This window comes from Gambusia affinis, linkage group LG20, assembly GCF_019740435.1.
Source record: "Gambusia affinis linkage group LG20, SWU_Gaff_1.0, whole genome shotgun sequence".
Taxonomy (NCBI): Eukaryota; Metazoa; Chordata; class Actinopteri; order Cyprinodontiformes; family Poeciliidae; genus Gambusia; species Gambusia affinis.
This window is the reverse complement of record NC_057887.1, coordinates 19948514-19963223: the sequence shown is the minus strand read 5'-3', so window position 1 is coordinate 19963223 and position 14710 is coordinate 19948514. Positions and strand designations below refer to the sequence as shown.

The window sequence follows — 14710 nt, the reverse complement described above, 5'->3', positions numbered from 1 at the left end:
TGTGATACCTTGAAGTCCTGGTCTGACAGGTAGTCCTCCAGCCGTAACGGGTCCACTCCCTCCGGCAGAGGCTTCCCGGTCAGCTCCTCGATGGAGTACTGCTGCTTGCTCAGTTTGGACAGAGCTTCTTTCACCAGGATCACTTTGCTCTTAGAGCTTCCAGTCTGCATTTTGTTAAAACACACATGCAAACATTTCATATAAAACTTTCATTTACACAGGAGGATGATGATGATGATGAGGAGGAGGAAGTATTTGTTAGTGACCTTAGAAGTGATGCTGGTGTTTTTCTCCCAGTATGGGAAGATGTTTGTGAAGGTGAGCGGCTCCAAGCCTGCGAGGACCAGGTAGGCCCGAGGGGGGCGCCGGGGATTCTTCTCTGGAAATCAGCAGAAAGACGACAATTGAAATGTTTAGTTTTGGTTTAAAAGTGTATTAAGTTTTATTATCATGAGCCAAAACACTCCACTGCCAAAGTCAAAGACTAAAACCTGGTGTGTGGTTTTATTTTTATCTGCTGACAAAAACAAAAACTTAAACAAAACCAAATGAAATCAGCTCCTTTGTTTGGGAAAGAAACTTTATTCCAGGAAAAAATGGCTGACTTCTGCATTTCTTTCTCCACATTTTGGCACATTACAGTTAAAAATTCACTTGAGCCAAAGGGCCAAAATGCACATGTGTGTCAGCTTTAACCTTTGCAGTACTGCAGCACGGTTTCCATGGCACACTTCCTCTCGCTGTCCCAGCGCATCTTTGCAGATCCGGTGCTCTGGGTGTCGTCCGGCTGCCAGCCCTGCCACAGATACACCTCCATGCGGTTGTCCAGGAGAAACAAGGCTGACGAAGAAATGACATGAGAACAAAAACATAAGATGGACTCCAGCAGAAACAGATAACGGTTAAAAACAGCTGCTGTGAAGAAAGTACATGACAGTCAGATTAGGAATAACTTGAGGAGGTAAAGTTACAGAGCTCCCAGGTTTAATGCTACAAAGAATGTTCCTGTTTGTCTTTCTGATAATTGCTCCTCCATTATGGAGGAATGTGACCGATCCTGTTTGTGGTTCCTGAGAGTTAACACAAACACTAATGACTAAAGAGAAGTAGCACCAGGAGAAACAAGCCACTAAAATACAGAAAATAAAGACTTGTTTATATCATTTAAAAATGTAGAAATATCTCTGGAAATATCAACATAAGATCGATTTCATCTCTCTGATTAGTCAGAATCTTAATTCAACATATCTGAAATAGAAAATCTGTCTAAAGAAATCTCTGAATAGTTTGGAGATATCTTAAAACAAACTAGTCAAAGTTATGGCTACAGATATCTATAATTAAATTTGGCCTAGTCATTAATTAATTTGTTATGTTTAATTGATTAATCAGATAAAAATAATTGCACATTTTGCAGATTTTTCATAATTGACTAATCTCAATTAATCCAGTTAATTGTTACAGGTTTATATATCTCCCACCTAAAAATACATTTAAAATATCTTTAATTAGAAATATGACTAGTCAGTTTGAAATATATGTTTCAGAGAGTAAGTAATTAATTGCAGATATCATGAATTAAAGCTCCTATATAAATTAAGGGTAAATCTGACATTGTTTATATTAGTCAGAATATAATTAAAGATATCTGAATTTACCAATACATCTATTCATGAACCAATTTCAGATATCTGGACTGTTCAGTGTGGTGAAGCTGGTTTTATGCTAAAACAGCCTGCTGTTCCTATGTGCAGTGGAGCTGCTGGAGCGTTACCTGGCTGCTGTGCGGAGTAGAGGCTCTCCTGCAGGAAGGGCATCGCCATGACGCCCTCCGTCACCCTGGCCGGGTACAGCTGCTCCTCCCATCCGAACATCCCAGAGCTGGCGCTCAGCCGGAACAGGCGGGGTGTGTAGTTGTACTTCCCAGGATCTTGACAACAAACACACCATCACCGATGATGTCTTCCATTTAGCATATTGCTAACTCCCCACCAGCACACCAACATCCTCCCTTACCTTCCAGCATACAGTCGTAAGCCTTCTTGTCCTGTGGGCCTAAAGCATCCAAAACCTCTGCAGGCTCAGAGCCTTCCTCCACCTCCTCCACCTTCAGCTTACTGCTGCTGTTCAGTCCCAGCTCTGAGGGACACCTGAAGGAGAGACAAAGCTATGAGTTCCCTTCAGGAGACAGTGAGGCTGTGAAAACCTTTCAGTTTCATCCCAAATCCGACCTCTGCTTCAGTTTGTCTGCTGCTCTTTTGGCCACCTGCTTGGCGTCTGCCTGGGCTTTGCATCCGTGCCACAAGTAGAGGAGAGCTTTCTGAGCGTTAAGAAGCACCAGGCTGGCACGAGAACGCAGGCTGGCACGCTCACACGCCACCTGCACCAGGGAGGCCTCCACCTCGGCCTCGCCGCGGACGCAAAACAGCCTCCAACCACCTGGGTGCAGCAAGCAGAGGGTGGTACTGCACTCAGGTTATGGGAGTTCAGTGAAGAGCTTCCAAGGTGTTTTTATGGAAAGGTTCAGTAAAATAGGAAGAGTTGTTAGTCCTTCAAAATGTAAAACACAGAAGTTCACAATGAACTACAATTGTGGGTTTTAAACCAGAGGATGGAAGTAAAGACAAAAAACAAGGAAAGAACAAAAACAATAAATTAATAAAGGAAAGAAAGTACATGAGGAGGGAAGAAGCTATAGATTAGAGGAAAGAGCAACATGAGAAATGAATAAAGGACATGAGGGAGAAAAAAAGGATGCAAAGGTAGCAAGGACAGGAGAAAGAAGGAAAGCAAGAATACGAGGGAAAAAGGATAAAAGGAGATGAGGGAGAAAGAACAGATGAATGAAGGAAGGAGAAAATAAAGGCCCATGGAATATCGGAAGAAAACAAGAAAGGACATGAGGAAAGAAGGATAGATGGAAGGAAGGAGCGAAGTGAGGCAAGAGGAACATGAGCATGGAAGTAGGGACACAAAGGAGGAAGAAAGGATTTGCACAGAAAAGAAAGAATATGAGCAATGAAGGGAGGAACAAAGTACAGACAGAAAGAAATAAACAAGGAGGAAAGAAGGACAATGCAAGAATGCGTGCAAAAATAGGAAAGGTAGAAGAAGGAAAAATGATGTTGAAAAGAAAAGAAAGAAAGGAAGCAAAGGAACAAGAGTAAAAGGTGAGGACAGTAAGGAAACAAGGAAGGAAAAATATGAAGGAGGAAAGACAGAAAGGATACATGAATGGAAAAAGTAAGAATACCAGAACACCATTTTCCACTCTAACGTATTTTTGCAAACTGATCCCAACTGGAAAAATCCTAAACTCAAACGTTGTTGTTTGTCATTGTCAGCATCAGGAAGTGACTCGTTTGTACCTGAGCTGCTGGAAGCGTCGTCTCTGCTGCCCTTGTGGACGATCAATCCTCCCTGGAAAAGCTGCAGGAAACATGGCGGCTCCTTACCCTGAGTCACCAACACCTGCACCGGCCAATCAGAAACAAGCAGATGGAAGTCTGAACTTTTCAGAGGAGGAGGCATCAACTGTTTGAATGTTTTTATTGACAGTTAGTGATGAGCTGACCTGTGACCCCCGGTGGCTGCCCAGCTCCACGGTCATCAGAGCCGACGTTCCTTTCTCGCTGGCGCTGGAGTGCCGGCCTTGCCAGAAAAAACACGCCGTCCTCTCTCTGCCCGGAGCCGCTGTGCTCAGCTCTCCAGGTTTCTGCCGCTTCCCCACTGAGACGAGTCAGAAAATCCAGCGTGACCCGGTGAATCACCTGCCCTGCTCTCCCTTCTGATGGTTCGACTTGTTTTCACGCGACTCACCGAGGGTGGTGATGGAGTATTTCCAGCGGATGATGTAGGCGTCGCCCTCGTGGAGCTGGCCCACGCTCTCCTCTGGAAGCTCCTCCTCGCCGTGCTCCTTGATGTGCCACGCCTCCACCGCCACGGTGGCCAGCTCCGCCTGCCTGCCGTCCTCGGTCTTCACCAGGCCGTAGCCTCGCTGCACGTCCACGCCCTCCAGGACGGTCCGCACCGGGTCGGCTTCATTGTCCAGCAGCGCTTTGGCGTCGCATGGCTGCAGCTCCAAGTCGAGCGGCGAGCGCAGGGTGGAATGTTCCGGGCTCTGAGCAAAACAACGAAATACTTGGTTTTTGTTTAGTTTCTGCATATTCAAAAAAATGATGGCGCAAAGCCCTCTAGTGCAAATATCTCAGTACACTTAAAATAAGACAAAACTAACTCATAAGTAACTCTTTAACAATTTACAGTAGCTTCTTTAAGGGAATAATCTCTTAATAGTGATGAAAAAGCTTATCTGGCAGATTATTTCAATATTGAAAAATAAAGAGTAAACATTTCCAAATACACATTACCACAAAATGCGTTACTGCTTATGTGTAAAATGTTGTGTGTCCATGATAATGGATAATATTTTTTTTAAATACGATATTCCACATTTTCTGATTTCTCTAATTTCAACGGTGTGGGGGGATTTTTTTTACTTAAGGACATTAATTAGCTAAATTTAATGTCCTTCATTTTTGATCATTTTATTTGTTAACTTTTACAACCCTGACAACACAACAATAAAATCGCCCTGTGTTTAGATTAAATTTACTACTGACACTTTTATGCTAACAAATTAGCAAAAAAACCCTCAAGTTTAATTATGCATTGTTGGCAGTGAAAGCAAAATAATTTATGCTTTCTGTCTAAAACAGCATTTGAAAATGAGTACTGTAATTTATTACAATTAATTTACCAAAACGTGTCCTGATGTCTACAGCTGATCAGGCTACGATGGGAAACAAACCATGACGTGGTAATAATGACTGACTCCAATCAGCTTTATGACTGGTGTGGTTGGTAACGGCTCGTTCCGGTCTCATCTACCTTGACTTCCTCTGTTTGAGCCGCTTCCTCTTTCTTCCTCTCAGCCCAGTCCAGGAACTTCTCCCTGAACAGCGACGTCTCGTTGTGCTCCGACAGTCGGCCGAACAGAGTCCAGCTGGGACGCCCCTCACCCTTCCTGTAGGTCACACACAAACAAACTTAAAACACACATGCCGCCATGTGTATGTAGCTGTGCTGGAGCAGATTAACCAGTAGGGGGCACCAAATAAACATGAAATAATGCAGCAGATGTTTCTCTGTTTATGAACAACTCAAAGGTGAGTAGCAGGAGTAATCATCTTAATGAATCTTGTCCTCTGGTGTCATTAACTCGTCTTACTCACTGAGGTACGTCCGTATTGTTGCAGGATGAATCCAGAGGGTTGACTCTGCAGCTGCTGTAGTCGTAGCTGCCGCTGTAGAGCTGTTTGCCCAGTTTGACAGCTACTTTTCTGTCACCCAAGGGCACATCTTTTCCGTGCCATACATACACTTCACTGCCAAAGTCAAAGACTAAAACCTGGTGTGTGGTTTTAGCAGGAGAAAAGAAGATTGGAAAAGTTAATTTAGCTACAAAAACAGCAACAAACATTTAAAATGAGCGATATCGATGATCAGGAGATGGAGATGCATGTCAGATTTTGATACAGGATTTTGACTCATTCTGAATAATTCAGGTGATAAAGGCCAAGGAGAAAAGAAATGGGCAAAAGGCTCTTTGATACAAAGGGCATTATATGTCAAATAATAACAAAAAAAATAAACAAAGTTTCTCGTTTTAGTTTAGATAGGATTCCCAAAATTATTTCTATTTGTAGCATGTCAAAAAATGAATCGCAAGCAGAAATTTTGTGTCTATTTTAAACAGCAAATAAACAGGAAGTGGAGGGAGGGAGCAGTTGGGAATCGAAGTATTGCACTAATTTAGTTACAAAGGCGCTAGAAGTAATTCATTCAACTGATGATCCTAAATGACTGAAAAGGGATATTTTTAGAAAGAGTATGTAAACATTTGGTTTTAATTGTGCAAACCTAAGATTTTGGATCTATTTTATGAATGATACTAAAATGTATTTAAGAATTACCCCCAAAAATGATATTTCAGCATCTAACCTGCAGATCTATCAAGGGAAAATCTCCTGATTCTGATCTCTAGTTGACTGATTGGTGCATCTCTAACAGAGATCCGTTTGTTAGTGACGTTACCTCTTTAGAATCGAGCAGAGACACACTGGGGATGGAAGCCCAGGCGTCTTCATGAGGTACCAGTTTGTCTCCCTGGAGTCTGTAAACCCCGTTAGAGTCCACCACCCCACTCTCATAGAGCTCGTCCTCCTCTGGTTCGCCTGCCCCTGTTACATGCACAAGCACAGATGCAGTATGTCAGTAATGGCACCACCTGTTTACATATTCTGTTCATCTAAAACAGAAGGTTTTGCTTTCATACCTCTGTATTTGGTCTTTCCACCTATCAGGCTCCAGAACTCTTTGGCCCATCTGCTTTCAGTGTTGATGCCTTCCTCCAGTATGGACACCTGGGGAGCCTTGCAGCCAAGGTCCCGCTTGGCTTGAACAAAAGATGCCATCTCCGATGCCTGGCCAATAAAAAGCATACTTAACATCATATATGGGCATAAATGGAGGATTTACTGTCGGTATCTTCAAAGTGGTCCATGCAGGCTGGATCCAGCGTAATCCTGTCCTAGATTAGCGCCAGACAGTCTGCTATCAGTCTGAGGCATGTCAGATTGTGCAATGATTCCACGCTGACATACAGCGTCTCATAGAAATAAACAAAATGCTGAAACCTATCAGCAGCTTTAGTCCAAAGAATGCCTTTTGTCCAAAGTCAGAAATGTGGGTTTAGCAGCATTATCAGAAGGTGTTACGAACTACTACTGTAAAGTCTGCAGAGTGTGTCATATTATGTTGTGCAATGTTAAACCTGATGACAGTCTTTAGTGGCTACGTTTGACTTTTGCTACTGAGCTGGCTCTGCTGCATTGTCCTCAGCAGACTGTCTGCATGCGATAAAATAGAATCAGACTGAAAATACAAACAACACGACTTTGATCAAACGGTTTTCATATTTTGCGCATTGTTCTTCTAACATCTGTAGAAATGATGAAGAGATAGAGAACATAGCTGCCATTGTATTGACAAGCCTAAAGAAGTCACATCCAGGAGCTTGAAAAACAGAACAAATAGGAGATTTGTGAACATTATTGTTTGTTTAATGTTCCAGCAGGATCTGGTTTTCTTTAATAGAGATGATTCATCAGGTGAACTGCTACCCGTCTAAACATGTAAACAGAAGTTGGGAAAACCCCTTCTGGGGAACTCTGAAGCGTTTGATTCAGTGTGAGCTTCCGTACCTTGGCTTTCTCAATCACGTTGGCGAATTCTCCGCTCCACATAAAACAGTGCTTAGGGGTTATGAGGAGGAAGCAGTCCCCACTGTTCAGCGAGCGCGCCGTCGGTTCAACCAGGCGCACCTGGATGTGCCTCCGACCTGCGGATGGCAGCAGCTTTCACTTCCATAACCAGGGTCCCAAAACGGTTTTCATTTAAAATAAGAGATTTCTCAGTTGCCTGCAGCCATTTTCAAAATATATTTTTGGTAGGTATTTCTACAATGGGAGGAAGAGGTTTTAATGTGGTTTTAGGAGATACCAGACACTGGAAGGAAGGAACAAAGTAAAAGTAAGAACACAAGGCAGGGAGGAAAGCAAGGTACGGAATAGGTAAGGGTTTATGGAAGGAGATAAATTCAGAAAAAAGCGCAGACACAAGAAAGGTTTGAGGGAAGGACAGAAGACAAACAAATTCTCAAAATACAAATGTTTCTTCTCTAGTTTTCTAGACTGAATAGCAACCCTAAAAAAAAAGCTAATAAAACAAACTTCAACCAGAATATTACAAAAGTAATTTATTTTTGATTCTTCAAAATAAACCACTAATTTTTCAAAAATAAAGTTGAGGTCACCATTAATGTTTCACATTGTGCAGAGAGAGAGAATTCTCTTGTGTTTTCTGACCTTTGATGCGAATAAGCATGAGCTTGTGAAAAGGCACAGCGCTGTTGTTAGTCACGACCTCTGTGGACTTCACGCTGCGCAGGTTGACTTTGCGAAAGTTCTCCTTGCTGGCGAGCCCAGCCAACGCCACGTCTGCCAAGTTGGAATGTTTCGCCACTTTGTGTGAAAGAAAACAAAATAATAGAAAGACGTGATTATTATACTGTACCAACAATAGTGCCTCTTTTCAGGTATTAAGTAACTTCTGTGCTTTAGGCAAAGATATTATTTCATAGTATGACTAAAAAGCTTCAACGATACTTCAGTAGAAAGTGCTAGAGATGAGTCATGCTTTCATATTACTTTGTTCATGCCAGCTCCACTAGACAACGCTCGTGTTGTCATCCTGCCCACATCCTCAAATGCAAACTATGAAAAAGTGGCTCAGGTAAGAGTAGTCTGCAGAGTAGTGAAGACATACATACAAACAACCTACCATGCAGCATAAAAGTGTCCAGCAGCTGACCACATCATTTTTAAATACACCCAATTTGTCTCCAGCTTCAACATTTTCACAGTACATGTTTTCAGTTTCCATGTGAACAAGTACAGTCAGATCCTCAGGGCTTTTTTTAAACATTTTGTCACATTATAATTACAAACTTTAGACCAACACAAACCTAAGCATAGTTTTTTAGCCAAATGAACTAAAATGGTGGTGTGCATTTGTCTTTGAGTCATCGTTGTTTAGGCAACTCACCTGATTTGTGTATATATGCAGCTCCTCCAAAGCTAACATTAGCAATTCAGCTGCTCTTGTGTCCTAGTTTAGGTGGACGGCAATGTGTTGCTACGTCTGTAGTTGGGCCATCCTCTTTCCCTTTGAGATGATGGAATGAGCAGGACTCAGAGATCCTCAAAGCATGTTATGTGAAATGACCCTACTTTAAAATTCTCCATAACTACCTCACAGACCGGCCTATGCCTTGGTCTCCAATATCCTCCAATCAGCCTCCAAGTTTTCACAGAACAGCTGCATTTACACTGAGATTCACCATTTAGGTGGCTTGTGGGATTATTTTAAGGGTAGTAGAGTGAAATAGACTGAAAATAAATGCAGGCCACATATTTCAGATTTTTATTTCTAAAAAAAAAAAAAAAAAGTAATCTCTTTTATTCCACTTTACAATTACATCATATTGTGTTGGTCTACCAGACAAAATCCCATTTATTAACTGAGATTTCTGGTTATAGTGTGACAACATGTGAAAAAGTTTGATGGATGTGAAGATGAAGAGAAACTAAACATGGAAAAATCCAAGAGCGTCTTCATTGCTTTGTAATCCATCTTATTTGCCGGATTGTTCTAGGTAAATATCTTGTTTACTTTAGGGAAACGTGAGCAGACTTACTCCTCTCCACTTGAATCCTCTTGGTCTCCACTGACGCCACATTAAGCCTCTGCTCGGTGTAAACCTGCCGGATGTCGTTACGGGCAGCGAGAGCCCGCAGGGGATTCCTGGAGCCCTGATTCCTTCTGGCTGGTCGCACCGCTCGCTTGTGCTCTGCTACCGCTGAGGTCAGCCTAGAGGCGAAATGCAACAAAAAAGTATTTTATTTATATTAAAACACTTATAGTCCAACAATTATGGACAGCAAAACTGTGTTAGTACAAAACTAGAAAGGAGGTAGCAAATATTTTCCAACAAATCAGAGATGATAAATATCACCAGAGTAAAAGGGAAAGACACATGGGATTGTTTTAAACTAACTTTGGTGTATCAGCCTGGATGTCACTTAGGTCTTCCTCAGTCAAAACCACACTGGACTCCAGGAGAGTGGATGGGGAGACAGGTTTGTAGAAGTTGCCAAACGTCTCATCGTCGTCCAGAGTCATCACCTCTTTCTCCATCTCTTCCGTCACCTCGATGGTGGATGACTTGGCTTTGCCCACACCTAATCCCACAGAGCCCAGGATGTATGCCAGGAAACAGGAAGAATAAGGTTGATTTTCTTAGTAAAGTAGAAAAAAAAAAAATCTGGAGACCTTCAGGAATTTATTTGTAAACAATAATGCTGGTGTAGTTTCAGCTGGTGAATGCTCACGACTTAGCACAGTTTAAAATAGGAGTAATGTGCGGCCTTCTTAAATAAAATAAATTAGAATATATTAAAAATATCTAGTCATTCATATCAGTGCATGTACATTTGAGATTGCAGAAAGTTGCTGCTCTGTTAGCTGTCATACAGTGGTGGGAACAATTCTGCTAAGGCGCTAATAGTGGGGCTAATTTTTAATTTAGTGCTAGCTAAATGTAAATACAATACAAAAACAACATAAATACAATGTCCAAGGGAATTATAGAACATGTCAATTATAGTTTCAAAATTGAACTGGACCTTGAAGGTCGTAGTCTTTCAAGTGCAGACATAATTTGAATGGAAGTCTGTATTTTAGCATTAGCTTCCGCTACATATTGTTTTGGTATAGTCCTTTAGCAAAACTAATTTTTTAGTTAGCAGCACCCCTACCACTTTTATATTTCAGGTGTTAGTGAATACGTGCTTTATTGACAAAGAGTCAAAATAAACATTTAAAGTAAATAACAGCACAGATTGCACCTTTATTGTGGAGTTTGTCTAGGAAGGACTCCAACTTGTCGAGACGTTTATCTCCCTCCACTTTGACGTCGGTCCTACTGGAGATTTCTGCCCAGTGGACAGAAAGATTGAATCAGTCCATGTGAAATCAGCAGGCGGGTTGAAGCACATAAACAGTTTCCTTAAACCACTAAGACCAGGTTTAAGAAACAAAAGCGTTACAGTTGAATCCCAGACAATACCTTCATGTGGTTTCACAGGCGTGGCGTTGGACTTCTTGAGAGTGATGATAGGTGGCTCGTCCTTGGACACGAGACCTGAAGCCGCACAACATGGAAGTTATTTCTTTCCCGGTTTTTCAAAGAGCTACAGTATTAGCAGCTTGTGCCAGTTGGTGGTTGCAGTAGCTCAGGTTATACGGTGCCTTTCTTTGAATCTTTGTTTCAAAAGCTCAGTAGAGTTCCTACTGAGCTTTTGATCCTTCTCCTGAAAGTTTTATTTGCATTCTCTCTTCAGAGAGATGTTTGCAAAGCAAATTGTTGTGCCTGACACTGCTCATCAAAATGCCTAGGGAGAGCTTACACTGATACAGCCGTACGGCAAATAAATAAATTTAAAAACGCCCTACCTTTCTTGGCCATTCGTCCAGCCACTGTGAACTGAACTGAGTCATTGGCTGCTCCTTTGCCTTTGCTCTTCCACTGCTCCTCTTTGTCTCTGAGGATCTTCATCCTCTCTGCCAGCGACATCTTGGGCTCCAGATCAACATTGGACTTCTGTTGGATTCAGATACGACCCAGTAAGAACTCTGCGAGAACACTGAGTTTCCCCAGCGCTGGTAGATTTCCATGCAATATCTCACATATTAACAGATGTACAAGGAAAAGTGTTTGCATGACACAACCTGATGATGGTGGTGAAAGTTAAAAAGATGCATTCAGATTCTGGCAGAATACAACCACAAACATCAATGTCTTTTTTTTTTAGTTATATGTATAAGATAAACAAAAAATGGTTGTGTTGGATTTTATTCAGGTTCATCAGCCAACAAGAAAACGAATATGGAAAAAAACAGTTTTCAAATTTTTACTTTCTTGCTAACTGTGTATTTCAAATAACTAAATAATAATGATAGTTTTGAAAAGGAATGCAATTTTACAGAAACAAGAGACTGAAATATATGAATAATATCTGCAAGAACAACTTGAGCCTCTGGTTTTTTGTTTTCCAGCACTTATCATTTAGAGTTCATTATGTCTCTGTGGTATACTCTCCTGTCATGTGAGCATCCAAAGTCGATGATTCAAAAGTAACTTTATTAGGACACTGTAACTTAGCAGCGTTATTGAGTTACAATACCCCCCTCACACACATATATTCACAGCATGTTAAGATTACATAAGAACTATTTCTATCACACACTCGTTTTTCTGTAATAATGAGCAACTCAGAGTGTGTAATTCACTGTGACTGGTGACTTCATTTCAGCAGTAGGTTAGAGCAGAAGCAGACCCATCAGAAAGCAATTCCAAGAAGAAAAATGTCTGCTTGAAAAAAGGACTTGTGGAGCATTCATCAACAAGTATTCCCGCTGTTGTGTGTTGACGTGAAACGTGTCACGTTCTCTCACTTCAGAGCGACTCTAAGTCAACTTTAACTACTTGAAATTAAAGTAAAACATAAACAAATGTTCAGGACTCCTGCAGCTAAACAGCGAGTTGCAGTCCCAGTGGACGTTTTTCTTTGTGGCTGAATGATGATATGTGGGATCTCCTGACTGTCGTCATCTTCACGCTCTGCAGTCATTTTAAGCATTTCCACATGTCTGTAACTTTAAAGGGGAAAACATGTTGGGATGAAGCAGTGATGAAAAGCACTCTGGCATGGGAAAATAGACGCGTTGGCGTTCCTTAAATCTTTTAATCATCACACTGAGGCTGACTGCTGTCATTCCACAGGAAGATTTGAAGGAAAATAAAAAGCATATTGGATTCTATTCAACAATGTAGCATATGCAGAGTTGATGATTTTCAGACAAAGGATTCCCCCCAAAAAGTGACAACTTTATTTTGTAGTTTTGTCTAATAAGAGACTAAACAGATATTAAAGCTGACATTTACAGGAAGCTGTTGTTTCTTGTATCTTTCAACAACTTTTTTAAATTGAATACAGTACTCCCTGTCATGGACCATGAAAACAAAATTAACCACAGAAGAAGAAAAAAAAGATAAGTATGTTTCCCTGGTGACATAAGAAAAAAGGTTTAAAGAATCCCATTTGATCATCCTGATATACTGCAAACTGTTTCCAATCTCATCTCCGCTTCACACACACCCACACACTCCCAAACACAAATGGAAAACAGAGCTGCCATGTCTGACTGCCTATCAGCTGGGGGTTTAGCATCGTGGATGAAACGAGTCGACCTACTGAGAAAGAGCCCAACAAAATCACTGGAGCTGAACATCAAAATGAGGTGATTGTTTACTTTGCATGTAAAAAGAGAAGCTGTAGAGGACACGGGTGAGTAAATCCCTCATTCAGGCATGAGCTGCATTTTATTGAAAAGATGGAAACTGAACATCTGTGTCTTAATGAGCAGCCTGGAGGTTTTTCTTACATTTTCCTATGCCATTCTGAGAAAAATTCCCTATAACATCTGTACATTGGTGACAAGAGTAATAGAAATGAAACTGTGCTCAAGAGTTTGAGAATGAGGTGAAATCAGTCCTGGGTTTGATTAAATGTCTAAAGGTTCAAATCCAAGCATATTTAACACAATTCAGCATTGAATTAATTTTCATCCACTTGATCTACAGTCGGGTTCAGCATGAATGCCAACATGTCCGCATATAGAAGTCCTCTTTGTCCTCTTTTCTCTCCGCCGGCCAATAAAACTATGCATATCACGAGCGACCAGCTGAACTCTGATGCTGTTACACACTGATTAAGACGTTAATGGTATGCTGTCATGGTACAAACACCCAACATCTTCAAATAAATACATCATATTTTATAAAACTTGAAATGCTTAAAGCACCACGTTAGAGACTTTTAATTCGATTCAGCGATGTTACCATATATATACACGACTACCTAAACATGAGCTCTGCTACATTCTTCTGTCTGGTCATAAACTATAGCTACAAACCTGTCTGGAGTCAATCACAGAGGGGAAATACCTCGGCCTGACGGGACCCCAGAGATGATGAGGCCCCAAAAAACTACAGCTCTTCCCCTCTAACCCAGCTGTACCCTTCAGCAGAAACACTGGTATAAACCACCTGTGAAGCAGCAAGATACATTTACCTTAGCTCTGACTTCTCTGTGAGAAACAAAAAGGGAGACAGCTTGTCTGGGACACATGCTGCATGAGAAAAGCAACATAGTAAGTAGGGCTGCCCTAATAAATTGGTGCGAATTTCTTTCATTTTGTGAGATCGGCGGCAGGCCGACACGTGTCAAATCAATCTTATCCACCAATCATCTCTCTCTGGTCTCTGCTAACGTCTGAAAATCAGTAATAGCTGCATTTCCATAACAAATGTGTGCAAAACATTGTCAATGAAAATGTTGCACCATTATCCTCAAACTACTTCTCGTCTTCTTCTTTGTGGGTTGCACCGGTGGCAACATCTGCTTATTGATCATGTGACTTGTCTGATGTGAAAAAGGTGTTTCCATTGTTGCTTTGCAAAATAAACCAATTTTGATTCATCCAAATTTCATCCCAGCACCAAAACTTTTTAATTAAAAAACAAGTTTTTTTCAAAACTGGCTTATTCTATTGAGCAAATTTATTTACAAAATCTCAAATTGCACAGTCGTATGGTCAATGGAAACACAAATATTCTACACTTTTGACGTGAGGGCTGACTGACAGATGACAAGGGCATGGTTAATAATAAGTCACCTGCCAACTTAGCAACTTTGTTGCTGTATTTAGCAACTTTTCCAATAAAATAAACGAATAAACAAATAAATAATTGTTATTGGCCAAAATCGGAATCGACTGGTCAAGCTTTTTAAAGGTTTTGATTGGCCAGAAACTGCAATCAGGAGTGACCCTTAATAGTAAGCAAGCCCATGCTAAACAGGAACATGCACCATTTCATGTGCACACACTCACCTGAAGAAATGAGGAAAGGCAGAAAGGCAGGAGTCAAAGTCAAAGAAAGGAGTAGAGTCTGTAGGTGTAGACA

General features: G+C 41.2%; 1 protein-coding gene across 2 annotated transcripts in view; it reads right to left on the bottom strand.

Moving 5' to 3' along the window:
* The window catches only part of svild (supervillin d), a 48661-nt gene that overhangs the window by 1073 nt on the left and 32878 nt on the right, over nucleotides 1–14710 (bottom strand). For both annotated transcript variants that reach the window (XM_044102286.1, XM_044102284.1), the window contains 20 exons: nucleotides 11137–11284; nucleotides 10751–10825; nucleotides 10530–10616; nucleotides 9680–9863; nucleotides 9320–9492; nucleotides 7929–8084; nucleotides 7266–7402; nucleotides 6338–6485; nucleotides 6097–6242; nucleotides 5235–5410; nucleotides 4891–5026; nucleotides 3820–4120; nucleotides 3575–3729; nucleotides 3369–3471; nucleotides 2232–2439; nucleotides 2017–2150; nucleotides 1775–1930; nucleotides 697–840; nucleotides 267–379; nucleotides 9–164 (listed from right to left, as the gene is read on the bottom strand). In XM_044102286.1, the coding sequence (XP_043958221.1) occupies nucleotides 9–164; nucleotides 267–379; nucleotides 697–840; nucleotides 1775–1930; nucleotides 2017–2150; nucleotides 2232–2439; nucleotides 3369–3471; nucleotides 3575–3729; nucleotides 3820–4120; nucleotides 4891–5026; nucleotides 5235–5410; nucleotides 6097–6242; nucleotides 6338–6485; nucleotides 7266–7402; nucleotides 7929–8084; nucleotides 9320–9492; nucleotides 9680–9863; nucleotides 10530–10616; nucleotides 10751–10825; nucleotides 11137–11284 (3036 nt within the window). The remainder of the gene's footprint in view (nucleotides 1–8; nucleotides 165–266; nucleotides 380–696; nucleotides 841–1774; nucleotides 1931–2016; nucleotides 2151–2231; nucleotides 2440–3368; nucleotides 3472–3574; nucleotides 3730–3819; nucleotides 4121–4890; nucleotides 5027–5234; nucleotides 5411–6096; nucleotides 6243–6337; nucleotides 6486–7265; nucleotides 7403–7928; nucleotides 8085–9319; nucleotides 9493–9679; nucleotides 9864–10529; nucleotides 10617–10750; nucleotides 10826–11136; nucleotides 11285–14710) is intronic.